The sequence below is a fragment of the Passer montanus genome, unplaced genomic scaffold (assembly GCF_014805655.1).
Source record: "Passer montanus isolate IOZ18808 unplaced genomic scaffold, ASM1480565v1 scaffold267, whole genome shotgun sequence".
Taxonomy (NCBI): domain Eukaryota; kingdom Metazoa; phylum Chordata; class Aves; order Passeriformes; family Passeridae; genus Passer; species Passer montanus.
This window is the reverse complement of record NW_024367339.1, coordinates 11,579-33,954: the sequence shown is the minus strand read 5'-3', so window position 1 is coordinate 33,954 and position 22,376 is coordinate 11,579. Positions and strand designations below refer to the sequence as shown.

Below are 22,376 nucleotides of genomic sequence, written 5' to 3'. Positions count from 1 at the left end.
GGCGCCCGCCCAGCGCCAGCCCGTCCGTGGCCAGCTGCGCCCGCTCGGCCGCCTCGGGCGACTCCAGCTCCAGCACGGCGAAGCCCCGCGGCCGCCCGTCCTGCCCCACCGCCAGCTGTGCAGACAGACAGACAGACAGACAGTGAGGGACAGGGGCTCCAGCACCGCGAACCCCGCGGCCGCCCGTCCTGCCCCACCGCCAGCTGGACAGACAGACAGACAGACAGTGAGGGACAGGGGCTGCAGCACCGCAAACCCCGCGGCCGCCCGTCCTGCCCCACCGCCAGCTGGACAGACAGACAGACAGACAGTGAGGGACAGGGGCTCCAGAAGCCCCGCGGCCGCCCGTCCTGCCCCACCGCCAGCTGGACAGACAGACAGACAGTGAGGGACAGGGGCTCCAGCACCGCGAAGCCCCGCGGCCGCCCGTCCTGCCCCACCGCCAGCTGCACAGACAGACAGACAGACAGGGACAGGGGGACAGTCAGGGGACAAACGGGGGAAATCCCACCCAGAACCCCAAACCCGCCCTGCATCTCCGGGTGTCTTCCTCAATGTCTCAGCCCCAAATCCTTCCTTGAACCCCAAATCCTCCCTCAGCCCCAAACCCCTCAACTCTCAATGACTTCCTCCCCAAACCCCAGACCCCTCCCTGACCCCAAAACCCCAGACCCCAAACCCCAAATCCCAGACCCCTCAGTGACCCCACCTGGCAGAAGGTGGGCACGGAGACCCTCTCGAAGGCGGCCCTGAGCCCCTGCAGGTCACAAAACCCCGGGGGCAGCCTGTCCCCTCCTCTACCCACCTGGCAGAAGGTGGGCGTGCAGACCCTCTCGAACACGGCCCTGAGCCCCTGCAGGTCGCAGAAGCCCGGGGGCAGCCTGTCCCCTCCTGTCCCTGACCCCAAACCCCACTGTGACCCCAAACCCCAGACCCCAGACCCACCTGGCAGAAGGTGGGCGTGCAGACCCTCTCGAACACGGCCCTGAGCCCCTGCAGGTCGCAGAAGCCCGGGGGCAGCCTGTCCCCTCCTGTCCCTGACCCCAAACCCCACTGTGACCCCAAACCCCAGACCCCAGACCCACCTGGCAGAAGGTGGGCGTGCAGACCCTCTCGAACACGGCCCTGAGCCCCTGCAGGTCGCAGAAGCCCGGGGGCAGCCTGTCCACGCAGAGGCAGCGCGAGTGCAGCCCCTCGGCGCTGAGCTGCGCCGCGTCCGCCCAGTGCACGTGCAGGCTGCGGCCCTGCAGCCGCCGGCCCTGCAGCTCGCCGCGCGCCCGCGCCGCCGCGTCCCTCCTCATGAACTCCACGAAGCCGTAGCCCTTGGAGTGGCCCGAGGAGGGGCTGTAGACCAGGAAGCAGCGCTCCAGGCTGCCGAAGGGCCGCAGCAGCTCCTCGAAGTGCGGCTGCGCCAGCGCGCGCGGCAGGTTGGCCACGCACAGCACGGCCTCCGAGGGCTGCAGCTGCACGCGCAGCGGGCGCTGCCGCAGCGCGCTGCCCTGCAGGCGGCCCACCGCCGCCGCAGCCTGCTCCGCCGTCTGCAGCGTGACGAAGGCTGGGGAGAGACGGGGCCCGGGGTTCTTGGAAGGGGGGCACTGCAGGGATTTTGGGGTGGGATCAAGGAGAACCAGGAATGGGGTTGGGAATAGGGTTGGGAATGGGGAGAAACGGGGAAAGGGAGAGAAATGAGGAGAAATGGGGGAAATGGGAGTGGGAATGGGGGAAATGAGTTGGGAATGGGGGGAAATGGGGAATGGGGTTGGGAATGGGTGGAAATGCAAAGAAATGGGGAGAAATGAGGGGAAATGGGATTGGGAATAGGGAGAAACGGGGAAAGAGGTTGGGAATGGGGAGAAATGGGGGAAAGGGGGAGAAGTGAGGGGAAACGGGGAGAAATGGGGTTGGGAATGGGGGAATGGGGAGAAACAGGGGGAAATGGGAGTGGGAATGGGGAAATGGGGTTGGGAATGGGGGGAAACGGGGAGAGACGGGGCCGGGAACGGGGAGGATTCCTCCAAAACCCGGGCTTGGAAAAGGGGAAGGACCAATGGCAAAAAGGGGTTTGAGAGCGGGAAGGGATTTCTGCAGGAATGGGGCTGGGAGAAGGGAAAGGATCCCTGGGAGGAGGGAAAGGATCCCTGGGAGGAGGGAAAGGATCCCTGGGAGAAGGGAAAGGATCCCTGGGAGGAGGGAAAGGACCCCTGGGAGAAGGGGCCTGGCATGGAGGAGCTCCCGGGCTGCTCCGTGTGCCCCGATCTCCCAGGGATCCGGGCTTTAATCTGGGGTTTAACCTGGGATTTAATCTGGGGTTTAATCTGGGGTTTAATCTGGGATTTCAGCTGGGATTTAACCTGGGATTTAATCTGGGGTTTAACCTGGGGTTTCATCTGGGGTTTTGGGAGTTGCAGGCTGCCCTCACCCGTGCCCTTGTGCTTGTCCACGAAGCAATACTTGAGCTCGTAGTCCTTCAGCAGCTCGTGGATGTCCTGGGGAAAAAAATGGGATTTTCCATGGAAAAGCGGGAAAGAGAGGGGGGGGACAGGGGAAGGGCCTTCCCTCCCCCAAGCCCCTTTTCCCAGGGATTTCCCCTTTCCCAAACCCCCCTTTTCCAGTAATTTTAACCTTTTCCAAACCCCGTTTTCCCAGGAGTTTTTCCTTTTCCCAATCACATTTTCCCAATAATTTTCTCCTTTCCCAAACCCCATTTTTCCAGGGATTTCCCCCCTTTTTTCCAGGAATTTCTCCATTCCCAACCCCATTTTTCCAGGGATTTCCCCCCTTTTTTCCAGGAATTTCTCCTTTCCCAAACCCCATTTTTCCACGGATTTCCCTCCTTTTTTCCAGGAATTTCTCCATTCCCAACCCCATTTTTCCAGGGATTTCCCCCCTTTTTCCCAACCCCATTTTCCAGGGATTTCCCCCCTTTTTTCCAGGAATTTCTCCATTCCCAAACCCCATTTTCCCAGGGATTTTCCCCCTTTTTCCCCATCCCATTTTCCAGGGATTTCCCCTTTCTCAAAACCCATTTTCCCAGGAATTTTCCCAATCCCCATTTTATACGAATTTTCCTTTTTCCACAAACCCATTTCCGCAGGAATTTCCCCCCTTTTTTCCAGGAACTTTCCCTTTCCCAAACCCCATTTTCCCGGGATTTTCCCCTTTCCCAACCCCATTTTTTGTGGGTGAAACCCCGGCTCCGCAGCTCGGGCCGCGCTCAGCGCCCACATTCCCGTTCCCCGCCCGCCCCCAGCCCCGTTCCCGTTCCCGTTCCGCTCCCCCCGACCTGGTTGGTCACGTCCGCCGGCAAGCCGCGGATCAGCACCTTCCGCCGGTTGCGGAACTGGCGCTCGCTGTGCTCCAGGCGGCTCCGCACCTCGGCGGGGTCCAGCGGCGGCAGCGCCTCCTCGGGGGCCAGGTCGGGCCCCGCCGGGGGCTCCGCTCCGGGCCCGGGCCCGGCCCCGCGCACCGACAGCGCCGCCGCCATCTTGGCCCCGCCGCCGCCCGCCGCGCCAACAACGCCGCTTCTCATTGGAGGAGGGGCCGGCCGCGAGTATCCCAGGCGGGGATTGGGCGGCGCGGGAAAACATTGAGGGTGAGGCGGGGGTTGCTATTGGGTGGGAGGGAGGGGTGGTTGTGTGCGAGGCTGGGATTGGACGGCAGCGGGCGAGCCCCAAGATCGCGGGTTCCTATTGGTTGGTGCCGTTGGAACGGTCAGCGCTGCGAAACGGGGCAGATGGAGAGAAAAAAACCCCAAAAATAACCCAAAATAACCCAAATAGAGAGTCCAAAATCACCCAAAATGGACCCAAAAATAACCCAAATACAGACCCCAAAATATCCCAAATACAGACCCCAAAGTAACCCCAAATAACCCCAAATACAGACCCCAAAATCACCCAAAATGGACCCAAAAATAACCCAAAATAACCCAAATAGAGCGTCCAAAATCACCCTAAATGGGCCCAAAAATAACCCAAATACAGACCCCACAATAACCCCAAATAACCCCAAATACAGACCCCAAAATCACCCAAAATAGACCCAAAAATAACCCAAATACAGACCCCAAAACATCCTAAAATAACCCAAATAAAAACCCCCAAAAACCCCAAATGACCCCAAAAACCCAAATAGAGACCCCAAAATAACCCAAATCAAACCCCCAAAAACCCCCCAAGAGAGACCCCACAAAATAGACCCAAAAATAACCCAAATACAGACCCCAAAATCACCCAAATAACTCCAAATAAAAACCCCCAAAAACCCCAAATGACCCCAAAAACCCAAATAGAGACCCCAAAATAACCCAAATCAAACCCCCAAAAACCCCCCAAGAGAGACCCCACACACGGAGCCTTTTCCATCCTTTATTCGGGGACCCTCTGGATCCCCCCAATCCCAAATTTTGGGGTTTTCCCCCCAAATCCCCCCAGGCGCGGCGGGGGAGGGGCACAGCAGGCAATAAATAAGGGAAATTTTGGGAATTCCCAAAATCCCGTAAAGTGCCAGGTTTGCTTTTTGGTTTTTTGGTTTTTTTTGGTTTTTTTTTTCCCATGGAATTCCCATTTTTGGGTTTTTATTTCATGGAATTCCCATTTTTGGGGGGTTTTTTTGGGGGCGGGGGCTGGGCTAAGGCAGCGTTTGCTTTTTGGTTTTTTGGTTTTTGGTTTTTTTTTCCCCATGGAATTCCCATTTTTGGGTTTTTTTTCCATGGAATTCCCATTTTTGGGTTTTTATTTCATGGAATTCCCATTTTTGGGGGTTTTTTTTGGGGGGGGGCTGGGCTAAGGCAGTGGCTGCAGAGACCCCAAATCCCCCCTTTTCACCCCAAAACCCCCAGAGCTCCTTCCCAGCGTCCACAGGGGGAAAATCGGGAATTCTGGGGGGATCCCGAATTTTGGGGGCTTTTCCTTCCATTCCGTGGAATTTTTTTGGGTTTTTTCCCCCCATTTCATGGAATTTTTTGGGGTTTTATTCCCCCATTTCATGGATTTTTTTTGGGTTTTTTCCCCCCCATTTCATGGAATTTTTTGGGGTTTTATTCCCCCATTTCATGGAATTTTTTGGGGTTTTTTCCCCCCCATTTCATGGATTTCTTGGGGGTTTTTTCCCCCATTTCATGGAATTTTTTGGGGTTTTTTTCCCCCATTTCATGGAATTTTTGGGGGTTTTTTCCCCCATTTCACGGATTTCTTGGGTGTTTTTTCCACCCATTTAATGGGGTTTTTTTTGGGGATTTTTTCCTTCCACTTCCATGAGGTTTTTTGGGGGGGTTTTTACCCCCATTCCGTGAGTTTTTAATCCCCGTTCCATGGGATCTTTTTGGGGGGTTCCCCCCAATCCCATGGGATTTTTTGGGGCTTTTCCCCTCAATATTCCATGGATTTTTCGGGGTGTTTTCCCCCCCATCCCGTGGATTTTTGGGGCTTTTCCCCTCAATATTCCATGGATTTTTCGGGGTGTTTTCCCCCCCATCCCGTGGATTTTTGGGGTTTCTCCCCTCAATATTCCATGGATTTTTTTTGGGCTTTTCCCCCCCAATCCCATGGATTTTCTGGGGTATTTCCCCCCTAATTCCATGGGAGTTTTTGGGGTTTCTCCCCTCAATATTCCATGGATTTTTTTTGGGCTTTTCCCCCCCAATCCCATGGATTTTCTGGGGTATTTCCCCCCTAATTCCATTCCATGGAATTTTTGGGATTTTTTCCCCCATCCATGGAATTTTTGGGATTTTTTCCCCCATCCCATGGGATTTTTTTGGGGTTTCTCCCCTCAATATTCCATGGAATTTTTGGGATTTTTTCCCCCATCCCATGGGATTTTTTTGGGGTTTCTCCCCTCAATATTCAGTGGAATTTTTTGGCATTTTTCCCCCAATCCCATGGGATTTTTTTGGGGTGTTTTCCCCCCATCCCGTGGATTTTGGGGTGTTTTGCCCCCAATCCCACGGGATTTTTTTGGGGTTTCTCCCCTCAATATTCAGTGGAATTTTTTGGGATTTTCCCCCCAGTCCCAAGGGATTTTTTGGGGTGTTTCACCCCCAATCCCATGGGATTTTCTGGGGTTTTCCCCCCCCGTCCCAAGGGATTTTTTGGGATTTTCCCCCCAGTCCCAAGGGATTTTCTGGGGTTTTCCCCCCCCATCCCAAGGGATTTTTTGGGATGTTTCCCCCCCAGTCCCGTGGATGTCGGGGTCTGGCCCCCCTCAGCAGAGGCTGAAGACCGAGGGCGCCTGGGCCCGGTACTTCTCCTGGAAGCTCCTCAGGACGGGCACCAGCGCGGGGAAGGGCGGGCGGAACGAGGCCTCGGCCTCCCAGCAGTGCTGCATCAGCCGGTACACCTGGGGGGAACGGGGAGATCCTGGGGAATCAGGGGAAATCAGGGGAAATCCTGGGATGTCCTGGGATGTCCTGGGAAATTCTGGGATGTCCTGCATGGGAATCCTGGGATATCCTGGGAAATCCTGGGAAATTCTGGGATGTCCTGGGAAATTCTGGGATGTCCTGCATGGGAATCCTGGGATATCCTGGGAAATCCTGGGAAATTCTGGGATGTCCTGGGATATCCTGGGGAATCCTGGGAAATCAGGGGAAATCCTGGGATATCCTGCATGGGAAAACTGGGATATCCTGGGATATCCTGGGAAATCAGGGGAAATCCTGCATGGGGGAACGGGGAAAATGGGAAATCCTGGGATGTCCTGGGAAATTCTGGGAAATGAGGGGAAATCCTGGGAAATCCTGGGATGTCCTGGGATATCCTGCCAGGGAATCCTGGGAAATCCTGGGAAATCAGGGGAAATCCTGCATGGGAATCCTGGGAAATCCTGCATGGGGGAACGGGGAAAATGGGAAATCCTGGGATGTCCTGGGATATCCTGCCAGGGAATCCTGGAAAACCGGGGAATCCTGGCAAATCCTGCATGGGAAACCGGGGAAATCCTGGGAAATCCTGGGATGTCCTGGGATATCCTGCCAGGGAATCCTGGAAAACCGGGGAATCCTGGCAAATCCTGCATGGGAAACCGGGGAAATCCTGGGAAATCCTGGGATGTCCTGGGATATCCTGCCAGGGAATCCTGGGAAATCCTGGGAAATCAGGGGAAATCCTGGGATATCCTGCATGGGGAAACGGGGAATCACAGGATATCCTGGGAAATCCTGCCAGGGAATCCTGGAAAAACAGGGAATCCTGGCAAATCCTGCATGGGAAAACGGGGAAATCCTGGGAAATTCTGGGATATCCTGCATGGGAAAACGGGGAAAATGGGGAAATCCTGGGGAATCCTGGGAAATCCTGGGAATCCTGGGAAATCCTGCATGGGGGAACGGGGAAATGGGAAATTCTGGGAAATCCTGGGAAATTCTGGGATATCCTGCATGGGGAAAGGGGGAATCACAGGATATCCTGGGGAATCCTGCATGGGAATCCTGGGAAAACAGGGAATCAAGGGACGTCCTGCATGGGAAAACTGGGAAACAGGGAAAATCCTGAGAAATCCTGCATGGGAATCCTGGGACAACAGGGAATCACGGGACATCCTGCATGGGAAAACTGGGAAAACGGGAAAATCCCGGGATATTCTGCATGGGGAAATGGGGAAATCCTGGGATATCCTCCCAGGGAAAACTGGGAAACAGTGGGAATACTGGGAAATCCTGCCTGGGAAAACAGGGAAATGGGGAAATCCTGGGAAGTCCTGCCCGGGAAAACGGGGAAATCCTGGGAAATCTCCCTCTCTCCCTCTTCCTCCTTCCCTCCCCATTTTCCCCCATTTTTCCCCCTTTTCCCCCCCTGTTCCCCGTTTCCCACCTCGCAGGGACAGTCCCTGGGCACGGGGAGCCTCTTCCCCCTCTCCAGGAGCTCGATCAGCCTCAGCACCGTCATCTGCCCCTGCGTGGCCCCGATCATCTCCAGGAATTTCTGTCAGGGGAAGAGAAGAAAAAACCCCAAAACCATGAGGAAAAACCCCGATTTCAACCCCAAACCCCCCGGACTCCCACAGGACTCACGGCCGGGGGGCTGCTCGCGGCGTCGCAGCGCGTCAGGAGCTCGTAGAGGGTCACCCCAAAGGACCAAACATCCGAGGCGTAGTAGAATTTACACTCCTTGAGGCACTCCGGGGCGTACCTGGAACCATCTGGGATCACACACCTGGGAGCTGGCATCAGCAGAGCTCCCAAAAGCCGGGATCCCTCACCAGAACACGGGGCTGTCGCCGTCCTCGCGCACCCGGTAGTACTCGTGGCCCTCGGGGACGGCCTTGGCCAGCCCAAAATCCCCGATTTTCACCACGTGCTCGTTCTCCAGCAGCACGTTCCGGGCTGCCAGGTCCCTGTGGATGTAGTGCAGGGAGTGCAGGTAGGCCATGCCCTGGGGAAACGGGGGGAGAAAGAAATTACGGCCGCGTTTGGGAGGGTTGGAAGAGGTTTTGGGGGGTTTTGAGGCGTTTCTGGGGGAGCTGTGAGGTATTTTTGGGGGTTCATCCCTGGTTCTTCTGGGAATCAGCCTCATTTTTGGGAATGAAGCCCCACTGGAGGGTTGGCACCCCTGTGCTTCCCCATTTTTGGGGGGAATTCAATCCCGTTTTTGGGAGTTCAGCCTCACTTTGAGGTGTCAGTCCCATTTTTGAGGGGCTCATCCCTGTTTTTTGGGGATTAGTCCCATTTTTTGGGAATTCAGCCCCATTTCCAAAGTGTCCACCCCCATATTTTGGGAATTCAGCCACATTTTGGGAATTCAGCCCCATTTCCAAAGGCTCCACCCTGGTTTTTTTGTTAATTCAGCCACATTTTGGGGCTGTAACCCCGTTTTTGAGTTGTCCAACCCCATTTTTTTGGGGAATCATCCTGTTTTTTTGGGATCCAGCCCCATTCCGGGCTCACCTCGCAGATCTGCTGGGCGAAGAGCAGGAGGTGGGACAGGCTCAGGGGGTGCTTGGGCAGGAATTCCCGGAGGCTTCCCAGCGGGACGTACTCCATGATCAGCTGTACCACCTTGTCCCCTGCAAGAGACACGTGGGAAATTGGGGACCACCCTGAGAGCCCCCAAATTCCTGCCAGGACAGCGATTCCTGGCCAAAAAAAAGTGGGAATTGGGGTTTTTTTAAGCTCTCCGTGGCTGATCGACTGGAAAATCCCAGGGGGTTTCTGCCTCACCCTGCTCGCTGCAGCAGCCCTTGTACTTGACGATGTTCTCGTGGTACAGGGTCTTCAGGATCTGGATTTCCCTCTTCCAGGAGCTCAGGAGCTGGGGGCTGCTCCCGGATTTCAGGGATTTCACCGCCACCATCTCCCCGGTGCCGTCGTTGGTGGGGTCGTAGCAGCACAGGCTCACCTTCCCAAAGTGGCCCTGGAGAACGATAATTTTCAGGGTTTGGGCAGGGAAAGGAGGTTTTGGGGTTTGCTGGGAGGATCCAGAGGGGGTCATAAAAGTTCAGAAAATTGCAGGAAAAATCAGCAGGGAAAATAGGTTAAAATATGAAAACAAGGATTAAAACGTGGAATTTTGGGTCCAGCCAGGGAAATCCCCAGGGAAAAGAGATGAAAGAGTGGAATTTGGGATCAAGAGAGGCAGAGGAGCCTGCCCAGCTTCCCCGCAATTCCAGACCTCAGGACGCCACTGACCTCCCCCAGCTCCCGGATTTTCTTCAGGTACCGCTTCTGAAAGACGGTGGGATCCGACACCGGGAAGTCGGGATTCACCGACGTGACATCCACGAGGTCTGCGAAGGACCTTGGGTGTTCCTTTTTTCCCTTTCCTCATTTTCCCCCAGAAACCCGGGATTTTCCTGTTCCCGCCCCTCACGGAGCAGCTGCAGCCGGGTCAGCTCCTCACGTCCCTTTCCCCACAGAATCCTGGGATTTCCCCCATTCCCCGATCCAGGATCGTCATCCCCTTTTCCCTGGGATTTTCCCCACAAAACCTCGGGATTTTTCCCCGTTCCCTCAGGATTTTTCCCCGTTCCCCCGGGATTTCTCCTGTTCCCGCCCCTCACGGAACGGCTGCAGCCGGGTGAGCTCCTCACGCCTCCTTCCCCACCAAAACCTCGGGATTTTGCCTTTTTCCCGCCCCTCGCGGTGCGGCTGCAGGCGGGTCAGCTCCCTCAGACCCCATTTCCCCACAGAATCCCGGGATTTTTCCTTTTTTCCCGCCCCTCGCGGTGCAGCTGCAGCCGGGTCAGCTCCCTCAGACCCCATTTCCCCACAGAATCCCGGGATTTTGCTCCGTTTCCCCGGGATTTCTCCCCGTTCCCCCGGGATTTCCCCCGCTCCCGCCCTCACGGAGTGGCTGGAGCCGGGTGAGCTCCCTCACGCCCCTTTCCCTCACAGAATCCCCAGAATTTTTCCTTTTTCCCGCCCCTCACGGAGCGGCTGGAGCCGGGTGAGCCCTTTGCACCCCCTTCCCCACAGCATCCCGGAATTTTGCCCCTTTCCTCCGGGATTTCCCCCTTTTTCCCGCCCTCACGGTGCGGCTGCAGCCGGGTCAGCTCCCTCACGCCCCTTTCCCCACAGAATCCCGGGATTTTACCCCGTTCCTCCGGGATTTCCCCCTTTTTCCCGCCCTCACGGTGCGGCTGCAGCCGGGTCAGCTCCCTCACGCCCCTTTCCCCACAGAATCCCGGGATTTTGCCCCTTTCCCCCGGGATTTCCCCCTTTTCCCCGCCCTCACGGTGCTGCTGCAGCCGGGTCAGCTCCCTCACGCCCCTTCCCCACAGAATCCCGGCATTTCCCCCATTCCCCGATCCAGGACCCTCATCCCCGTTTCCCCAGGACTTTTCCCCGGGATTTCCCCCTCCTTTCCGCCCTCACGGTGCGGCTGCAGGCGGGTCAGCTCCCTCAGCACGGTGCGGAAGGACGGCCGCTCCACCGGGGTGTAGTTGAGGCACCGGGAGATCAGCGAGGCCAATTCCCGGCAGGAAGGCTCCGGCAGCCGGTGCCTCTTCTCGTAGAAACGCTCCTTCTGCGGGAAAAACATGGGAAAAACTCCAAACCCGACGCCCAAATCCGGCCCCGCAGAGGGAAAACAGCGGGAATCACCTCGGAGGGAGTGCGCTCCTTCAGCGGGACGTCGGCGTCGAAGCAGATTTCCAGGAGTGTTGTCCCAAAACTCCACTTGTCCGAGGCCGTGCTGAGGTTCCCGACATCCCGGATGCATTCCGGGGCGATCCAGGGAATCCTGTCCACGCGCTCTGAGGGGCACATCCCACCAGGAAAGTAGGAAATGTGTATTTTGTTTATTTATTGGAGGTGATGGCATGTTTGGGGTGCTGGTCTGTTACTTGTGAAAGGTTAAAGGTGAAGGGTAAAAAAGTGTTAATTACAGATTGTTTATGGGATATTAAAGGTGTAAAATATAGGATGTTAAGTAGAAAAACATGGGATATTAAAGGCATAAAATACGGAATGTTAAAGGTATAAAATTTGGGATTTTAAAGGGATAAAAAATATGGGATTTACGGGGGGAGAGCCTGTGGTGAAAGCATCCCAGGCACTGGAATGGGGTGGGATCGTCCCTGACAGCAGCTTGGGGACCAAACCAGGTGGGATTCCCATATTAAAATACCAAATATCGGGAAAATTCAGGTTGGAAAAGTTGGAAATACTCTGTGAAAAGAGCTCTGGCCACAACCTATGGGAATTATTAGGGAAAGGGGAGGGAAAATGACCTGGGTTTTGCCCCTGGAAATCCTGTACCTTCCCGGGAGAGCACGGTGAAGCTGACCCCGGGGTCGCTGAGCTTCACAAAAGGCACAGATCCATCCTCCAGGCCCTTCCTGGCCAGCAGGATGTTCTTGGCACACACATTCCCATGCACCAGGTTCTTATCCTCCTGGGAAAAGCAGAGGCAAAGGGAAAAATTATTGGGAAATTAAAAAAAAAAACAAAAAACCCCAATGATTATTTATTTTCTATAAATATTTTACCGTTTCTTGATAATAACTTATTTCATAATAATAAATATACCCCGTTAAAAAAAAATCCCATAATAATTTTCCCCATAATAATGTTCCAGTGTTCATTTTCCCCAACAGCAAATTCCAACAGATCCCAAATAAAAAGTGAATACTGGGAAACAATCCCAGAAGAAATAAATACTGGAAAAAAATCCCAGCCACCCTACAGGGCAAGGTAAAGCCTCTGGAAAATAAAATTAAAAACTGGAATTCCTGGCTGGAATTTCACCTCCTTCTCTTGGGATTTTGCTCCGAGACCAACCCAAAACAGGGAATAAAACAATCAATGGGATTTTCCAGCCCCATTCCCAATCCCCTGCTCAGAATCCCATCCTCATCCCTTGCTTTTCCCAGCTCCAAAATGAATCCAGGGAGGACTGGAATCCCGGAACAGGGGAGAGGGAGCGAGGACGGGCAGCAGGAAGGGTGGAATGACCCTAAAAATGCGATTATCCCTCACAAGGGGAAAGGGAGGGAAGGATTAGGGTCAGGGTCAGGGTTAGGATTAGGTTAGGGTTAGGCTTAAGGGTTAGGGTCAGGGTTAAGGGTTAGGGTTAAGGGTTATGGTTAGGGTCAGGGTTAGGGTTAGAATCAGGTTTAGGATCAGGTTTAGGATCAGAGTTAGGGTTAGGGTTAGGGTTAGGGTTAGGGTCGGGGTTAGGGTTGGGGTTAGGTTTAGGCTCAGGTTTAGGATCAGAGTTAGGGTCAGGGTTAAGGGTTAGGGGTTAAGGGTTACAGTTAGGGTCAGGGTTAGAGTTGGGGTTAGGTTTAGGATCAGGTTTAGGCTCAGGTTTAGGATCAGAGTTAGGGTTAGGGTTAGGGTTAGGGTCAGGGTTAGGTTTAGGATCAGGTTTAGGCTCAGGTTTAGGATCAGAGTTAGGGTTAGGGTTAGGGTCAGGGTTAGGGTTAGGGTTGGGGCTAGGTTTAGGATCAGGTTTAGGATCAGGTTTAGGATCAGGTTTAGGATCACAGTTAGGGTTAGGGTTAGGGTTAGGTTTAGGATCAGGTTTAGGATCAGAGTTAGGATCAGAATTAGGGCTAGGCTCAGGGTCAGGGCCTTCCCCACTGCAGTTACCAGGTAGCTCAAGGCACTCCCCAGCTGTTTGGCCACGGTGATTTTCCACCCCACGGAGATCCTGCCCTTCTCCTTGCGCAGCAGCACGTCCAGCGGCCCGTGCTCCACAAACTCCTCCACCATGATGTCTGCGGGGAAATCCGGGATGAGCCCACGGGACGGGGCCGGGATCGGGGCGGGGGGCTGCTGCACTCACTCTCGGAGCCGCGCACGCACACGCCGTGCACGAAGGCCAGGTGCACGTGGGACACCTGCGACATCAGGCTGGCGCTCTCGAAGAACGCCTGCGGGGACAGCGGCCGTGGCTGCGGGGTCCCGGGGGTCCCCGGGGGTGGGAGCTCCCGGAGCCCCATCCCAGCTTTGGGAGCCCCATCCCAGCTTTGGGAGCCCCATCCCAGCTTTGGGAGCCAAATCCCAGCTTTGGGAGCCCCATCCCAGCCCTTTGGGAGCCAAATCCCAGCTTTGGGAGCCCCATCCCAGCCCTTTGGGAGCCAAATCCCAGCTTTGGGAGCCAAATCCCAGCTTTGGGAGCCAAATCCCAGCTTTGGGAGCCCCATCCCAGCTTTGGGAGCCAAATCCCAGCCCTTTGGGAGCAAAATCCCAGCCCTTTGGGAGCCAAATCCCAGCTTTGGGAGCCCCATCCCAGCTTTGGGAGCCAAATCCCAGCCCTTTGGGAGCAAAATCCCAGCCCTTTGGGAGCCAAATCCCAGCTTTGGGAGCCCCATCCCAGCTTTGGGAGCCAAATCCCAGCCCTTTGGGAGCAAAATCCCAGCCCTTTGGGAGCCAAATCCCAGCTTTGGGAGCCCCATCCCAGCTTTGGGAGCCCCATCGCAGCTTTGGGAGCCCCATCCCAGCTTTGGGAGCCCCATCTCTGCCCCTTGGAGCCCCATCCTGTTATTTTACACTATCCCAATTTTGGGAGCCCCATCCCAGCCCTTTGGGAGCCAAATTCCAGCTCTTTGGGAGTCCCATCCCAGTTTTGGGAGCCCATCCCAGCCCTTTGGAGCCAAATTCCAGAACCAAAAGCCAGGAGGAATTCCAGCCCTCATGGATCCACTTCCCAGCCCCTAGATCCTTATTCCAATCCTTGGATCCATATTCCAGCCCCTGGATCCACTTTCCAGCCCTTGGATCCACTCTCCAGCCCCTGGAGCCGAATTCCAGCCCTTTTGGAGCTGAATTCCAGCCCTTGGATCCATATCCCAACCCTCTGGGCCACCTTCCAGCCGTTTTGGGGTCACATCCCACCCCTGGATCCCTCTCCCACCCCCGGATCCGTGTTTCCCACCCCGATCCCGGCTCTCCCAGCCCAGGAAGGGCTCACCAGGGCGATGTCCCTGTGGCTGGGGTCCAGGACTTTGAGCACCACGCGCATCTCCCGCCCGTTGTTGTTCTGCTCCGTGGAGAAGTACTCGGCCTCGTCGTCGTTGCCGGAATTCCCGCACACGCTCAGGACCCCGTCGTAGATGTTGGTGCGGGTGCCCTGGCCCAGGTGGGCTCGCTGGGAAAACGGGAGAAGCAGGAGCTGTTGGACCCTGGCAAGGGGGGAATCCTCACCTGGATCCCTCCCCGAATTCCCCCCACCTCCCAATGTGGGAGAAAGCCATTCCCACAGGGATTCTTCCCTCCCTTTTCCTTGGAAAGGGAAGGGGTGAAACAGCAAATCCATCCTGCTGGCTGCCCTGGGGGTGTGGGAGGATCCTGGGATCTGGAGGGGATCCCTGGAAGGCAGAGAATCCCAGGAAGGCAGAGAGGATCCCTCCACCATTCCATGGATCCCGAGAAGGCAGAGCAGGTTCCTCCATCCCCAAGAATCCCAGGAAAGCAGAGCGGATCCCTCCACCTCCCCCACTGGATCCCGGGGATCTGAGCAGTGAAAATCCCAGGAAAGCAGCACCTGGGTGATCTCGTTCTTGCGGATCTGGTGGAAGCTGAGCTGGGTGAGGTTCAGGATCTGCTTCCCGCTGTCCTTCGCCTTCCGTGCGATCAGCAGGTCCGAGATCTCTGGGGAAGGAGGGAAGGGCCCCCGTGAGCTCGCGGATCCGCCCGCTCCCGCTCCCCGGGGGATCCCTGTCCCTACCTCCCGGCTTGGGCGGGCAGCACCTCTTCACCGTGAACTTCTCCTCGCCGGACTTGAGCGTGCAGCCCTTGAGCACGTCCAGGAGCTCCCGCAGGGAGGGGAACTCCCGATCCCAGCCCTCCAGCACGAAGGAGTCTCCCTTCTTCTGGATCCGGAACTGCCGGTACTTGAAGGCTCCCGGCGTCCCCGGAGCCTGGGAAAGCCGGGAGAGGCAGGAGCTGGAGCCACGAGGCTCCCGGGTCATTCCAGAGCTCGCCATTCCCGGGAATCCCGCGTCCCTACCTGCTGGTGGCTCCTCTTGAGCACGGACAGGATCATGCGGTTGAAATCCAGCACGCTCCAGCGGAGGATGTAGAGCCCTTCCTCCGGCTCCTCCCGGCGCAGCTTGGCAAAAACAAACTCCTCCCTGGAAAAGGGAGGGAAGGAAGGGATTGGGATGAACCCAAAGGACATGGAATGGATTGGGATGAGCTCCTGAGGAAAGGGAATGGATTGGGATGCACCCAAAGGACATGGAATGGATTGTGATGGACCCAAAGGACATGGAAGGGATTGGGATGGACCCAAAGGACATGGAATGGATTGGGATGGGCCCAGAGCAGGTGAAACACCCAGGCACCACCCCGAGGACACGGAGCAGCTCCGGGATGACCCCTGGGGCCCCGGTGATCCGCAGGGAAGCCGCACTCACTGCATGGGCCCGTGGATGCCGTTGTGGATGCTCAGCAGCAGCCGCGGCGGGGCCACGTCGTGGCACAGGTAATGGCTGGAGTCGGCTGTCAGCCGGAAATATCCGTCCACCAGGGACACCAGAGCGATGAGCCCCAAAGGAAAGGGAATGGATTGGGATGGACCCAAAGGACATGGAATGGATTGGGATGGACCCAAAGGACATGGAATGGATTGGGATGAGCTCCTGAGGAAAGAGAATGGACTGGGATGGACCCAAAGGACATGGAATGCACTGGGATGGACCCAAAGGACATGGAATGGATTGGGATGGGCCCAGAGCAGGTGAAACACCCAGGCACCACCCCGAGGACACGGAGCAGCTCCGGGATGACCCCTGGGACCCCGGTGATCCGCAGGGAAGCCGCACTCACTGCATGGGCCCGTGGATGCCGTTGTGGATGCTCAGCAGCAGCCGCGGCGGGGCCACGTCGTGGCACAGGTAATGGCTGGAGTCGGCTGTCAGCCGGAAATATCCGTCCACCAGGGACACCAGAGCCAGGGCACTGCCAGGGCACGGCAGCAGCACCTCCTGGGGAGGGACAGAGCGCCGGGGTGAGCGGGAAACCCATGGGAAACCCACAGGAAACCCGGAAAAACCTGCGGGAAACCCTAAGAAACCCATGGAAAATTCTAAAAAAACACCGCGGGAAACAGTAAAAAAAATCACAGGAAACCCGAAAAAACCTGCAGGAAATACTGAGAAACCCATGGAAAACACTAAAAAACCCTGTGGGACAGCCTAAAAAAACCCACAGGAAACCCTAAAAAATCCCACGGAAAACCCTAAAAAAACCCTTGGGAAACCTTCAGGAAACCCGTGGGAAACCCCAAAAAAACCCACAGGAAACCCTAAAAAATCCCACGGAAAACCCTAAAAAAACCCTTGGGAAACCTTCAGGAAACCCGTGGGAAACCCCAAAAAAACCCACAGGAAACCCTAAAAACCATGGGAAACCCTAAAAAAACCCAGAAAACCCAGATAAAACCCCTGGTTCTTCCCAGCGCTGCCTCCTCCCGACCTGGGAGGAGCCATCCCGGGATCCCCGCGCCAAGAGTGACCCAGGATCCATCCCCACCCACCAGGCACTTGTTGTCCTGGCGGTGGATGCTGATCCTGGAGTCCTTGACCACCACGTGGGTGATCTCCCGAAAATCGCAGAAGTGGCACCAGGGGGGCTCGCTCCGCTCAGCCGGCTGCGCCTCCGGCTCCTTGCTCCTGCTTCTTCTCCCAAAATATCCACGCTGGGAGAAGTTTTCCGTGCTCTGCGGGGGAGCAAAGAGGAGAATTCCAGACCTTTCCTGCTGCTGGGAAGAACTGGGGGGAAACCGGGATAAGCTGGAGGCCAAGGAAAAGCCTGGATGCACAAATGAAGGAGATGGTGTGGGATGGATTTGGGTGGGAAACTGGGAAAAACTGGGAAAAGAACAGAGACAGCACCCCAGGCAAAACCCAGGACCACAAACCACGGAAAAAGATAGGATTTGAGGTTGGAATGGCTCATCCCAAACCCACCACAAATGAAGGATTTGGGGCAGGAACAGCTCATCACAAACCAAGGAAAACCCCAGGATTTGGGGCAGGAACGGCTCATCCCAAACCCACCACAAATGAAGGATTTGGGGCAGGAACAGCTCATCCCAAACCCACCACAAACCAAGGAAAACCCCAGGATTTGGGGCAGGAACGGCTCATTCCAAACCCACCAGAAACTGAGGAAAAAGATAGGATTTGAGGTCGGAATGGCTCATCCCAAACCCAACACAAATGAAGGATTTGGGGCAGGAATGGCTCATCCCAAACCCATCACAAATGAAGGATTTGGGGCAGGAATGGCTCATCCCAAACCCATCACAAACCAAGGATTTGGGGCAGGAATGGCTCATCACAAACCAAGGAAAACCCCAGGATTTGGGGCAGGAATGGCTCATCCCAAACCCACCACAAACCCAGGATTTGGGGCAGGAACGTCTCATCCCAAACCCACCACAAATGAAGGATTTGGGGCAGCAACGTCTCATCCCAACGCCCCCCCATCCCCACCCACCTCTCCGGGCACCGGCCGCCACTGGATGCCGCCGGTGCCGGTGACCAGGACGTGGTGAGTGACCGGACAGTCCCCGGGGATCAGCGGCTGCTCCGGCTCCGCGCGGCCCCCGTTGGCGCAGGCCGGGCCCCTCTCGCCCTCGGCCGCCGTTTCCAGCGCCAGCACCGGGAAGAGCTCGCTGCCGAAGCGCGGAGCCAGCTGCTCCAGGGTGGCCAGGTACTTGTACATCACGTCCCGCTCCGTCAGGCTGCCGGCGGCCACCGTGTGCCGCTGGAAGCGCCGCAGGAAGCGGCGGAAGACGTTCTTCATCCGGAACCGGGTCAGGAAGTTGTTCTGCTGGATCTGGCGGCGGAAGGAGCGCGGGATGCAGTCCTTGAAGCTGCCACAGAAAGGGGGAATTGTTGGGAAGAGGTGCAGGAAGAGCTTGGGGTGCAACGGAGAAACCGCGGAAAATGAGGGGGGAAAAAACAGTGAAAAAGGAGAGAAAACCCCCTTGGAAAAGCAGGAATTGTACCTGTACTTCCTGGCCACTTCCTCCAGGGAAATGCCCTTTTTGATGGCGATGTGGGAGAGGTGCAGCACAGCCATGCCCAAGCTCTCGTTCTTGAACTTCTGCATTTCTGGCTCGCTCTGGAAATCCTTCAGGGAGGCGACGTCGTTGATGAATTCGAATTTTCCCTGTCAGATGTGAAATAACTACGACTGAAACTCAGCCCCGAGGTGATTTCCAGAAGGATTTTCCTCGTGTTTTCCGATTTAAAAGGTGGGACCACGAGTAAAAACCTCTTAAAAGGGAAAATTATCCCCTGGAATTACAGAATCCTATCCAGCTCCAGTCCCAGCAGGATAAAACCTTTCCAAAGGGAAAACTCAGGGGGGTTTTTACCCTTAAACAACCCCCCGGATCCTGAGCCAAATCCGGCCGGATTGAGGAACACGATCCCGTTTTTCCCCGAATCCTGCCCCGTTACCTGCTCAAAGAGGTACTCGAAGGAGGATCTGTCCAGCAAAGCCCCCCCGGGAGGTTTCTCCTCGGGAGAATCCCCCGCGCGCGGCGCGTTCCGGAAAACCGCCGGCTCCTTGTCGTTCATGCCGTGCCAGTTCCGGAAATAAAACCTGGAACGGGGAGAGGACGGGAGGAGAGGAGCTGGCCCCGTGCTGGGAGCCACATTCCGGCCTCAAATCAGGGCATTTTGGGGTTTTTCAAGGAATAAAACTCCTGGGAACCACAGGGAGAAACAGCCACGTGCTTAAAAAAATTGGGATTTGGGCAGAGGGAATGGATCCGAGCTGGGGATGAAGGGCAGCAGCCTCTTCCTGGAACATTTAAAGCTTTCCCCATCTTGTTTTTCCATGGACCCCCTGTTGATCCCAAAAACCTCCGTGAGGGACGCTGGCGAGGAGGGCAGAGGGATTTTGGGAAGAAAGAAGCGGATTTTTCCACGCTGAAATCCATCATTTCCCTCCTTCAACTGGGAGCAGTTTTTCCAAGGAAAGCCGGCTCGGGAGAGGCCTCACCTCATCCTGAAGATCAGGTTGATGCTGGTGTCCTTCCCGATGTGGAACTGGTGGTTGGGCGGGAGCCAGATCCGGCTCTGGGGGTCGTAGAGGGCGAAGAGGCTGTAGCAGAGTGGGGTAATTCCTGCCAGGAGTGGGGAAAGGCAGCTGGGACCAGGGGTTTGCTCCCAAAACCACTGAAATTCCAGAGGGTTTGTTCCCAAAAAACTGAAATTCCAGGGGTTTGCTCCCAAAAACACTGGAATTCCAGGGATTTGTTCCCAAAAACACTGAAATTCCAGGGGTTTGCTCCCACAAAACTGAAATTCCAGGGGGTTTGCTCCCAAAAACACTGAAATTCCAGGGGGTTTGCTCCCAAAAACACTGGAATTCCAGGGGTTTGTTCCCAAAAACACTGAAATTCCAGGGGTTTGCTCCCAAACACTGAAATTCCAGGGGTTTGCTCCCACAAAACTGAAATTCCAGGGGGTTTGCTCCCAAAAAACTGAAACTCGGCTGGCTTCGTTTTATTCCCAAAAAACCAGAAAACTGGGATTTTCTCAGCCTTGGGAAGGAATCCAGTTGGGATCTGGCGTTTCCTGGGAGTGTCTGCTGCTTTCCTTGCTGTTCCCCGGGAATTCCTGGTGCTTTTCCCTGGTGATTTCCCTGGGAATTCCTGATCTTGTCCCTGGTGATTTCCCTGGGAATTCCTGACGCTTTCCCCGGGAATTCCTGATCTTGTCCCTGGTGTTTTCCCTGGACATTCCCACTGTTTTCCCTGGGAATTCCTGCTGCTTTCCCTGGTGTTTTCCCTGGGAATTCCTGACGCTTTCCCTGGTGTTTTCCCCGGGAATTCCTGATGCTGTCCCTGGTGTTTTCCCTGGACATTCCCACTGTTTTCCCTGGGAATTCCTGCTGCTTTCCCTGGTGTTTTCCCTGGGAATTCCTGACGCTTTCCCTGGTGTTTTCCCCGGGAATTCCTGATGCTGTCCCTGGTGTTTTCCCTGGACATTCCCACTGTTTTCCCTGGGAATTCCTCATCCTCAGGTGTCACACAGCAGGACCCGCCCTTCCCCAGCCACCCTGAAGTCCCTCTCCCTCCTGTGTCCCCATGTCCCCCTTGTCCCATGTCCCTGTGTCCCCATGTCCCTGTCCCTGTCCCTGTCCGTGTGTCCCCCTGTCCGTGTGTCCCCCTGTCCCCGTCCCTGTCCGTGTCGCACCGATGCCGCGGGCCAGGTCGATGCAGATCTCCTCGGCGCTCAGGGAGCCGCGGCCGTAGACGCGGCAGCGCTCGCGCTCCTCGTCGCCGCTCCAGTGCAGCAGCACCTTCAGCCCGCAGCCCGCGGGGAAGCCGCAGCCCTCGGGCTCGGCCGCGGCACCGCGCCGGCACAGGGGCATGGCGGAGCTCTGGGGGGAAAACAGGGATTTGTGTCCACAAACGGCATTGCAGCGGGATTGTAACCAAAAAAAGGGCATTGCAACGGGATTGTAACACAAAAACGGCCTTAATGAAGGGATTTGTGTCCACAAACGGCATTGCAGCGGGATTGTAACCAAAAAAAGGGCATTGCAGCGGGATCTGGGCGCTCCTCGTCGCCGCTCCAGTGCAGCAGCACCTTCAGCCCGCAGCCCGCGGGGAAGCCGCAGCCCTCGGGCTCGGCCGCGGCGCGCCGGCACAGGGGCATGGCGGAGCTCTGGGGGGAAAACAGGGATTTGTGTCCACAAACGGCATTTCGATGGGATTTTAACAAAAAAAGGGCATTGCAATGGGATCTGGGCCCAAAAACGGCCTTAATGAAGGGATTTGTGTCCACAAACGGCATTGCAGCGGGATTGTAACCAAAAAAAGGGCATTGCAGCGGGATCTGGGCCCAAAAACGGCGTTCATGAAGGGATGTGGGCCCAAAACCAGCATTGCAATGGGATCTGGGCCCAAAAACGGCATTGCAGCGGGATTGTAACCAAAAAAAGGGCATTGCAGCGGGATTGTAACACAAAAACGGCATTGCAACGGGATCTGGGCCCAAAAATGGGGTTCCAATGGGATCTGGGCCCAAAAACGGCATTAATGAAGGGATTTTATCACAAAAATGGCATTAATGAAGGGATTTTAACACAAAAACGGCGTTAATGAAGGGATCTGGGCCCAAAAATGGGGTTCCAATGGGATTTGGACCCAAAACCGGCGTTAATGAAGGGATTTTAACACAAAAACGGCGTTAATGAGGGGATTTGGGCCCAAAAACGGCGTTAATGAAGGGATCTGGGCCCAAAACCGGCATTTCAATGGGATTTTAACCCAAAAATGGCGTTTCAACGGGATTTGGGACCAAAAACGGCTCAAAAATTTTGACCCGTTTTAGGGTGCATTTTTGACCTGTTTCACGGTGAATTTTTGACCCGTTTCAGGGTGCATTTTTGACCCGTTTTAGGTGCATTTTTTACCAATTTCAGGGTGCATTTTTGACCCATTTTAGGGTGCATTTTTGACCCGTTTCAGGGTGCATTTTGACCCATTTTAGGGTGCATTTTTGACCCGTTTCAGGGTGCATTTTGACCCGTTTTGGGTGCATTTTTGACCCGTTTCAGGGTGAATTTTGACCCGTTTCAGGGTGAATTTTGACCCGTTTTCCGCTGCATTCTTGACCCACTTCAAGACAAAACCTTAACCCATTTCAGAGTTAGATTTTGCCCCACTTCCAGATGAAATTTTGACCCGTTTTGGGCTGGATTTTGACCATTTCTGCCCCTCAGAGCGCACCCCCCCCCCGCCCCCGTTGGTTTTTTGCGGGTTTTTTTTGACCTTTTCTGCCTTTTTTTGGGCCCCCTCAGGCCTTGGGCTGCTCCTGGGCGCCGCTGTCCCCCTGCGGCTGCTCCCCAGCCCCGTCCTTGGCGTTGGGCACCCAGAGCCCCGAGTCGATGCAGCGCTGCATGTGGTACTTGGCCTCCTGCAAGGGGGTTGGGGGGGTTTGGGGGGGTTCTGAGGGGTCTG

The 22,376-nt window shown here is 55.8% G+C and overlaps 3 protein-coding genes across 5 annotated transcripts in view; all 3 read right to left on the bottom strand.

The window, feature by feature from the left end:
• The window catches only part of RAVER1 (ribonucleoprotein, PTB binding 1), a gene marked incomplete at its 3' end in the record, with an annotated part of 10,571 nt that extends 7,034 nt beyond the window's left edge, over window positions 1-3,537 (bottom strand). Inside the window, exons 1-4 of the mRNA XM_039712408.1 lie at window positions 3,284-3,537; window positions 2,420-2,486; window positions 1,086-1,555; window positions 1-115 (exon numbers count right to left, since the gene is read on the bottom strand). The exon at window positions 1-115 is cut by the window's left edge and continues 86 nt beyond it. Of these exons, the coding sequence (XP_039568342.1) occupies window positions 1-115; window positions 1,086-1,555; window positions 2,420-2,486; window positions 3,284-3,529 (898 nt within the window). The remainder of the gene's footprint in view (window positions 116-1,085; window positions 1,556-2,419; window positions 2,487-3,283) is intronic.
• A 2,562-nt stretch (window positions 3,538-6,099) lies between these two features.
• Window positions 6,100-21,073, bottom strand: TYK2 (tyrosine kinase 2). 3 transcript variants are annotated; one of them, XM_039712405.1, is made up of 24 exons: window positions 20,974-21,073; window positions 20,605-20,683; window positions 19,406-19,529; window positions 18,859-19,003; window positions 18,402-18,565; window positions 17,888-18,266; window positions 16,923-17,105; window positions 16,214-16,371; window positions 15,393-15,516; window positions 15,111-15,303; window positions 14,928-15,034; window positions 14,355-14,531; window positions 13,227-13,314; window positions 13,031-13,158; window positions 11,696-11,831; window positions 11,039-11,190; window positions 10,811-10,961; window positions 9,626-9,723; window positions 9,158-9,350; window positions 8,885-9,003; window positions 8,200-8,372; window positions 8,012-8,129; window positions 7,812-7,922; window positions 6,205-6,339 (listed from the first exon to the last, which is right to left on the bottom strand). In XM_039712405.1, exons 1-24 carry the CDS (start codon window positions 21,067-21,069, stop codon window positions 6,205-6,207), a joined length of 3,531 nt encoding a protein of 1,176 aa, XP_039568339.1. In that variant the 5' UTR covers window positions 21,070-21,073. The 3 variants fall into 3 exon arrangements, with proteins under 3 accessions (XP_039568337.1, XP_039568339.1, XP_039568338.1); XM_039712404.1 differs by lacking the exon at window positions 20,974-21,073 and adding an exon at window positions 15,802-15,920 and having other exon boundaries at window positions 16,333-16,371; window positions 20,605-20,786; XM_039712403.1 differs by lacking the exon at window positions 20,974-21,073 and having other exon boundaries at window positions 6,100-6,339; window positions 20,605-20,782.
• Window positions 21,074-22,165: 1,092 nt separating this feature from the next.
• CDC37 (cell division cycle 37, HSP90 cochaperone) overlaps window positions 22,166-22,376 on the bottom strand; it is a 4,026-nt gene continuing 3,815 nt past the window's right edge. The window contains exon 7 of the mRNA XM_039712406.1: window positions 22,166-22,332. Within this exon, the coding sequence (XP_039568340.1) occupies window positions 22,213-22,332 (120 nt within the window). The 3' untranslated portion in view covers window positions 22,166-22,212. The remainder of the gene's footprint in view (window positions 22,333-22,376) is intronic.